This window comes from Acanthisitta chloris, unplaced genomic scaffold, assembly GCF_000695815.1.
Source record: "Acanthisitta chloris isolate BGI_N310 unplaced genomic scaffold, ASM69581v1 scaffold17032, whole genome shotgun sequence".
Taxonomy (NCBI): Eukaryota; Metazoa; Chordata; class Aves; order Passeriformes; family Acanthisittidae; genus Acanthisitta; species Acanthisitta chloris.
In genome coordinates, this window is record NW_008658956.1 from 42,102 (window position 1) to 50,711 (window position 8,610).

The window sequence follows — 8,610 nt, forward strand, 5'->3', positions numbered from 1 at the left end:
AGCAGGAAGAGCTTGGAAAAGTTTCTTCCATCTGAAATATGCCTCTTTTTGTAAGGAATTGAGAAACTTTTTTGCCCTCTTCACGGCACAGGCACAGGACTGATCTTGGGTTGACCTGAACCAAAGCAGCCCAGGCTTTCCCTGCCCTGTGGGCCAGAGCCAGGACCAGACCTGTGTCCTGGGAGCCCACACACACCTTGACGTGCTGTGTCCGCTGAAGTATTCTTCCATCTGAAATATGCCTCTTTTTGTAAGGAATTGAGAAACTTTTTTGCCCTCTTCACGGCACAGGCACAGGACTGATCTTGGGTTGACCTGAACCAAAGCAGCCCAGGCTTTCCCTGCCCTGTGGGCCAGAGCCAGGACCAGACCTGTGTCCTGGGAGCCCACACACACCTTGACGTGCTGTGTCCGCTGAAGTAACCGCCGGTAAAGGTTCCTGGTTTTCTCATACTCCTCTTGCTCAATCTCAAAGTCAATGTAGGATTTCCAAAGAACCTGCAACAGAGAAGTTTCATTGAGTTCATTCAGAGTACACTGAGACAATGGGGAGAAAAAAAGAACATGCATAAATGTGAAATTTCCCTGAGAAAAGTTTCAGAGATCCGAGCACTAACTGATGGCACAGGCTGGAATTACACTGAGCAGTACCAAATCTTGTGCCCATAATCCACTTAGCTTTCCCCCTCATGTTTTATTATGGGTTTTATAGCCCTGCCAAGAAGCAGATGCTAAATGAACAACTGCCAAGCTGAGCCATGACAGTAAGTGGTTCTGGTTGAGCTGGTGGATTATTTACATGTTCATTAGCCACAGTGTGCCATAAACGCCTCAGAGCTGGGCCCAGAGCCCTCCCTGCTCACCTCCGGCATGTCCAGCCGGGGCTGGCCGATAGCCAGCTCGTAGATCGCCCGGGCACGGTCGATGTCCCCAAGGATGGTCTCCAGTTCAGCAAACTTAATCCAGGATGTGCAGTTTTCTGGGGTGAACTCCAGGAATTTTTCATACAGTTTTCGGCAACGGTCAAATTCTCGCAGTTGTAACTCCAATTCAATGTAGCCTTTAAACAGTTTGTTTTTCGGACATTTGCCTATGGATGTTCCCTGTTAAACATTAAAAAACAAGGCAAAAAAACCCTTAATGATCCTGCAGGGAAATAAAACCTACTCTATTCTCTAAACATTTCTTTACTCTCCAGTATTTGAACTACAACTCATTTTTTGCAGAGATTCTGGGTTTTTTCAGACTCTAGTCAGGAACAGTAGGAAATCCAAACAGTGTACGAGGAATTTGTGTGCATCCATAAACACCAACAAGGACTTGGGAAGCAGAAAATCTCCTCACTTGTTACGCTTTTACAGAATGTGGACTCCCCATGAAGTGAGAGCTGGAACTTACCCTGGCTCATCAGCTGAACACTTCATCCTGCACCAACAGCTGAAGGGAGCACAGTACCAGTCTGTACCAGTCTGCCAGGTAAGCAGTTCCCAAGCATCTTATGAAACAAATGATATCAAAATAAACTGTCTCCTGGCCCTGGACTGTTCCTCCTCACACAGAGAACAGTTCACCATCCCTGCCTGCTGACTGACAGCCATGGACAGGTGAAGAATCATGTCTTATAAAAGCATTTTCTTTCTGATATGCTTCAGTCCCTGAAGAAAAAACTCTGTCCTAACCCAAGCCATAAGATTGCTGTTGCCGATTCCTAGTTCGGAAATCTTTAAAAACAAAGAGTTAAGAATGGGAATACTTGAGACAGATTGTAGTGAGTTTCTCTCTGGAGTCACTTCTGCAGAAAAGTATTATTTATTAAGCAGCATTGCCTCTGCTCCCTCAAGCCAATATGAATAAAGTCACTTGAGATCAAATTCTCTTACTAACATGCTCCTGCACAATCTTCCTACACACTGACTATCTTAGCACTTAATAAAAATGGAGGAAACCACCAAGTATCAACTTGGTCACCATTATGGCCCTCGAGCTTGACAAATGCCATTGCTATTTCAAAATATGCTCAAGTCTTCCCCAGATGCCTCCTATCATTCTTTTGGTGAAAACCCCTTCAGTTTGCTCTTTAAAGTCAAACCACCAGACTGGCTGTCTCTCAAAATCTCTGATACTATCCCTGAGCTTAGTGAGAATATAAGGAAGTTTTTCAGTTCAAAAGGTCTTGCTGCCAAAACACATCCCACTGTCCCCTGACATGCTGACATTCCCCTCATGAACCTGCTCAGCAGCTCCTGACCTTGCCCAAAGTACCTATGATTAGCAACCTGGGAATCACACTCTGTTCTGCAGGTCTTAGTGTCCAAGAGTCAAATCTCCTATTTATCTGGAAAGCTATTTAAAATGCTACTGTTAGTACCAAGTATCATTTAATGAATCAGCAGCAGATAAAAACTTGTAAGGGCAGTAAGCTGACGTGGGTACTCTGCATTCAGAGGAGTGCTTTGTCATTTCTGCCCGTGGCTAATCCATCATAGCAAGCTATGCTTCTTTTTAAGTCACACATGACAGTAAGTGCTGGTCCCTGCAGATTTCTGCTTCTATTTAAGTGGATTAAACCAGCAATTTATAAAGGACAATTTAAAATCTTTTAATGTCACTCCTGTGTTAGTATTAGCTAGCAAAGTCAATTATGGCACCAACAAAAGCTTACCAAAGCCCTTCTGGCCAGGGGGAGGTTTTTCTGGCGTATTTCAAACTGTGCATACAGCAGCCACATCTTGGCAAATGTAAACTGAAAGAAAAAGAACAATTGTGATGCTTAGGCTAGAAACTCACTATGTAACACTGCATATATTCCTTAAAAAAACGCAAACACTACACAAGATGTCACTGCTACTGCAGTTAATCTCATTTGGTCTCAGTGTTTTCCTGCTAAATGGTTGAGAGTTCATCACCCAAAATAGCCTCTCTAGGACAGGGCAATATACTCTAACATGATTGAAAGCAAAAAATGCCAGGACAGAAGTCTTTTCAAAAAGAGAAAATGGTTTGTTAAGAGGGAATATGCTATTTCCTACCAAGATGCAACTCACAACCATGTTACCCCTTAGCTTGGAAAGCCCCTACCAATTTCAGAAGATGGACATTTTGAGAAACTGGAAGGCATACTTCAAGTTCTGAGCAAAGTCTTCATGAATGTGCTAGTGGCCATTTGGAGCTGCTTACACAACTGAACGTTGTGGGGGAAGAGAACTAGAGGATCATATCTTGGGAATTTTAACCCAAAATACAACCCAAACTGCTGAAGAAGCCATACCTTCTTGTGGGGAAGGAGCTCGATGCATGCCTGGTACACCTGTCTGGTTCGCTCCATGTCCTGCAAGAACAGTCAACATTAAATACCACGTTTTCTGCTAAGATCACACACTGTATTTTGAATCAAGCCATGAGTACAAAATGGCAGAATAGTGGGGTTTTTTAAGTCAAGCTAGTTAGACTCATGAATGCTTAAGATATAAATGTACTTATCTACTTAAGTGTGCACAACTCAAAGGTGGTAACTTCCGAGAATCAGCAAGACTCATTTCTTCAAAGCAAGGTTCAACACTAAGAAGTAGACAATAAAACCTCACGGACTGTCCCCATTCTCAGGAAAAATAAGTCTGTTTTCTTATAACTGACACAGAATAGGCATTCTGCGCTCACAGCAGCTCCCATGTTGCATGCCTGGCAACAGTAGGAATACTTGCACAGCCTCAAAGGCCATCATAGCAACAAAGTGGCTACTTCACAAATAGTTCTGTTAGATACAGAAGTATTTCACAAACTCAAGGAACAGCCTGGCATGGGCAGTTTGGCTGGAGCTAGAAATACCTACTTCTGCTTTTATTATCAGTGTGATTTTGGATGAATTGTGGTGAACTAAGTTTGGGGATTTTTTTCCCCCTATGCATAGGAGGGAAAAATGAAAAAGGAAAATACCATATAATTAAATAGTAAATCCTGTGGCCTGTTACACAAAACTTATAATACAGAGCACATTTAGTTCTCAGTTGTTTTATTAAAATATCTGTAGTTATACAATACAAGGAAAACACTTGTGAAAGAAAGAAAAATCCCTGAATTCTTACTACTTGCCTTTGCCTCCAACTCTTCATAGAGTGCATAGTTAATCCAGAGATAGATGTATCTCTTCCAGTGCCTTTTCTCCTGGATCGGGGGGACGTTGGCAATGGCTCTCTCGTACACCTCTCGCACAGTCTCAGCATCAGCGTCGCTCTCAACCAGCCTCAGGTAGTCAAACCACGCGTCGTAGTTATGTGGGTTTGCCTTCCAGAAACACAGGAGCAGGGAAACAGGAAAGAAACTTCAGTCACTACAAATGAGGGACTCTGGGTCTTTACTTACAGCTCTTAGTCAGAATTTCTCCTTTAAAATAGATCATTGGAATACTAATAGAAACTGTGGGTCTCAGGGATGCTTATGCTGGAGCCTTTGGGTTAAAGTGGGTTTGTTTTCATTCTGCTTTCAAGCATTCTTTAAGTGAAGGCAATCCAAGTGCAGTATGAGAAGGGATGAGGAAACGATGCAATATGCAGTGTTCAGGGAACTGCAGACAGGTGTGGCACACCTGTTTTTGCACAAAAAGGTGTTTACACACAGGTGAGGTGTCCTGCAATGGTCACACCACAACACAAGTGAAGTAGTAAGTTACAAGCATTATCCCCCAAAATTACTTCCAAGGGTATCAAGCTCTGAGCCCAATCAAAAATTTTGCTTGCACAATCCAGATTGGAAAGCAGAAACAAAAAAAAACCCAGCAGCGAATGCAAGTATCCTTTTTGCCCACATGGAGGAATTCTGACTCCAAAATAAACATTCTCTTGGTGTTTTCTTGGATTGACTATCAAGGGTAGTGTAAAACTCCTCAGCCTTCATATCACAAGATACTCCTGCAGCTTAAGCAGCAGCTGGAAGCACAATGAGCCTGGAGGGTACCTGCCATACATACCTTCACCTCCTCTTCATACTGGAATCTCCTCTTGCTGACAATGATGTCCTCGATTCCTCTCCTGTCTCCAAACTTCTTCTCAAAGATGGTGTAATTCTTGAAGAGATTCTGGGCATCCTGCTTTGGAATTCTATCCAAGGCATACTTGTAGATCACCCTTACTCTTTCAAACTGAAAATAATGAATGCCACTTGAGTAACATTACAAAGCAGTTTCTGTCCTCCATGACAATTTCTCAATGAGCTTTGGGTAATATTTGATAGAATACAGAATCATAGAATATCTCAGTGTGAGTGTTTTAGAACAGGACGAAGACAGATCTCCCTGAAGAATAAACCTTGAGAGGGAAAAATAAACTTCTAAATGCCAACTCCCATCTCTTATTCATATACAGGTTTAGAGTACTTAAATCATGTTTAAGAGGTTGTGGGTTTGGGTTCACAGAACTTTTTCAATCCCTTACTGGCTTGTGCACTTTACAGAGACAGTCTGGGAAAAACCTTCAGGCCAATTCAGTTTCTATCATGCAGGCCTACAACCTCTCAGAACCTCACAAATCTGAAGATGCATGTTTGATCTGATGATGCTGTTCTCAGGCTTGGCAGATTTAGTGACACCTTTCTAAGAACATGTATTCTTGATGTCACCAAAAAGCAACTAGCGCTAAGCAAAAAACTGCCTAACTCTGCCTACAGTGTATCACAAGGTACGGAAAACTCAAGGACTACTGCATGAATGTTAAATGGCCTCGAGTTTTGATATTCAAGAAGAAATCTTAGCATGAGTCTGATGTCTTATCAAGATCTTACTTCTTTCTGGTTCTCCTCAAATTTGGCGAAAGCCACGTACAAGTGCTCATCCATGTGTTCTTCTCCAAAGAACTCCACTGCCCTCTCATACACCTTCCTTGCATGAGCGAAGTAACTGTGCTTCTCCTCAAAGCGGGCATACTTGATCCAGTTCTTCACGTCAGGGTGAACAAGAACAAGTACAGCTGGGTTAAAGAAACAGTGGTGGCTCAGTGGGACACCTCAAACTCTGTGCTTCCCAGTGACTACAGGGCCATGGACTACATGAAACAACTCCCAAGAATGGCATATGCATGAAAATGCAACTGGGAAAATGACACTAGAAGTTCTAAGCATGCAAAGGCTTTGCACCTTACTGAGAACTTACAGGGATAAAAATCAGTTGGGGAGAAATTTGAGATCTGAAACAAATGATGACTGCAAAAAGCAGGTGCATGAGTGCAGTTAAAAACACACAGCTGTGGCAGGACCTGCAGCCACTTAACTGAATCTGGAGGCCTTCCCCAAACATGCTTTTAATGCATTTAACATTTTTAACACCCACTGATGGCTCTAGGTGTGGTGGCTTATTCCCAGCAAACCACAGTGAAAAGGTGCACAGGGACACTGCTGAAGAAGGAACATTTAAGATGGAAATAAAGAATGCAGGCCTGAGCCTGGGCAGGTGTCACAAGGCATTATAAAAGGATATATCTCTCGTAAATGCTCCGCGCCCGGTCCACCTCCTTGTATCTCAGCTCGAAGTTGATGTAAGAATGCCAAGCTTGCTCCTCTGGCTGCCACTCCATCCAACGCTCAAACACCTGGCGTGACCCAGCCACGTTCCCCAACATCTCTTCCATGTAAGTATACTTGTACCTTGGGGAAGAAGATCGAGTTTCTACAATCACATAGTGAACATATCAATCCAAGCAATTTTTGAGTGCTTCACAAAAGCACCACTAAGATTTCTTCACCTATTTCCTCCTGTACCCTACAAATGCCCAGAGATACTGTTGTGACTGGCAGCATGCAAGCACACAAACATCCTTCTCTCCCAGTGCTCTTGACTCTAAAAAGCACTAAACCTTTCCAAAACTTCAGCTGCCTTTTTTTTTTTTTTCAGACTAGCCTGAAGACTTGGAGAAACAGGACACAAGGCACTTTTGCATTACACCAGAACAGACAAACGGTATCTCTGGGGGGTGAGAGCAACACTCCATGCTCTGCCAACGTACCAGAACTGGTTCACCCTGGGCAGGGTGGTGATGGCCCTGTCCCAGATGTTTCGGGCGTGATTAACCTGGCGGTTCTTCATCTCCATTTCGGCATATTTGAGCCACAGAGTGACATTCCTGTAGTCCACGTCCAATGCACGCTCGTAAATGGAACGGGCTCTGGAAAACAGAGAACATTGTGAATATAATGTGCCTCCAAGATGTTTGTCAGTGTGTGTCGCAGAAGGTTTATAGGAGATGTCTGCAGCTGCATCATGGTTACCTCTGGATCTCCTTCAGGCTTTCCTCCCATTGCGCGTACTTTATCCAGTTACTGATAACAGTCCTGTTCTTCCTTATGTTATCTTCAAAAGTCTGAGGAGAGAGTTATTTCTGTAAGCAAGAAATCCTTCTGCAGACTCATCTTGTTATAAATGGCTCAAGGGATATTATTATTATTATTGGAATGAATTCCCAACGTCTTATACCTACACAGATGTAGAAACACTTTAACACTGCTTAGCAGAGGAGCTAGAAATGCAGACCATCCTATAGAAGAGGACTAAATTCAAGTTCCTGCAAACTGATAGATGAAATAGTAGACATATATAGTCCGCTATTATACAGTGGATAGTGAATAGCAATAATGGACAGCACTAAAATCTTAATTCTTATTTAGTGTCCTGCTTAATATTTCAATAGCAACAGTACCTAGACAGCTGCAATCCAATCACTGCAGACATGCATCAATGTACTCAGCTGCACCAGCAGGAGTTTACTCACTCTGACCTGTACATACCACTGCTCTCAAATTTCATTTAAAGCAAAGATGCCTTTTCTTACTCCCTGGATTTAATGTGCTGGCACCAGCCTGGCAGGAGTCCTGGGCACCACAGTAAGGAGGGAAGTGAACACCCATTGAGGGTGAAAGACACTGCTGTGCTATACCACGCACAGATGCTTCAGGGGAGGATAACCTGAGTTTATGCTCTCTGTACCTAAAAGCTTTCAGCCCTCAGCAATTAAAGTCCCCTTGCTTTGCTGATCCTGGATAGTGCTATCAAAGGAAAAAGCTGAACAAAACCACAGATAAGTTGGCACCAGCAAATCAATTCTTTTAAGCGAAAAGGAAAAAATTACACCTGAAGTCTCGCATGCCAAATGGTCAGGTTTCAGCCACCAAAGCTAACCACTGGTGTAGAAAGCTGTGTTTTAAGGCATGCTAAGGAACACTGCAAATACACAGAACAAAAATATCACTCGTAAACACAGCTTTGAACAGCTGAGGTGGAAAACACAGCGTAACTATAATGGTTTTTGGTGTTGTTTTTTTTCCCCCCGATGCTCTATTAGTAGAATTCTAGTGCTTTATATGAGCGTCAAGATTAGGTCCGTATTTCCTTTACCTTCCTCTTCCGGAGTTTATAGTCATTTAACTCTTCAACATCTGTGATCTTCTGCTGCGGAGGCGGCGGGAGAAGCTCAAGCTCTCTCTCTTTCGCCTCTCTCAGAAGCTGCTCCGCTGTGATCTGGACTTCGGCGGGGGCTTTATTCTTCACCTGCAACGCAAGAGGGGCTCGAGTCACTTTCTAACAGGAAACTTAGCAATCTCCGGGTCAATCAGTTTCCTCCGGCGCCCCGC

The 8,610-nt window shown here is 43.3% G+C and overlaps 1 protein-coding gene across 1 annotated transcript in view; it reads right to left on the bottom strand.

Annotated features, from left to right (window-relative positions):
* CRNKL1 (crooked neck pre-mRNA splicing factor 1) overlaps positions 1-8,523 on the bottom strand; it is a 9,485-nt gene extending 962 nt beyond the window's left edge. Inside the window, exons 1-11 of the mRNA XM_009069210.1 lie at positions 8,375-8,523; positions 7,252-7,343; positions 6,990-7,148; positions 6,464-6,630; positions 5,773-5,951; positions 4,964-5,134; positions 4,090-4,281; positions 3,269-3,328; positions 2,663-2,743; positions 864-1,103; positions 397-498 (exon numbers count right to left, since the gene is read on the bottom strand). Coding sequence (XP_009067458.1) covers positions 397-498; positions 864-1,103; positions 2,663-2,743; positions 3,269-3,328; positions 4,090-4,281; positions 4,964-5,134; positions 5,773-5,951; positions 6,464-6,630; positions 6,990-7,075 — 1,278 coding nt within the window. The 5' untranslated portion in view covers positions 7,076-7,148; positions 7,252-7,343; positions 8,375-8,523. The remainder of the gene's footprint in view (positions 1-396; positions 499-863; positions 1,104-2,662; positions 2,744-3,268; positions 3,329-4,089; positions 4,282-4,963; positions 5,135-5,772; positions 5,952-6,463; positions 6,631-6,989; positions 7,149-7,251; positions 7,344-8,374) is intronic.
* Positions 8,524-8,610: the final 87 nt, after the last annotated feature.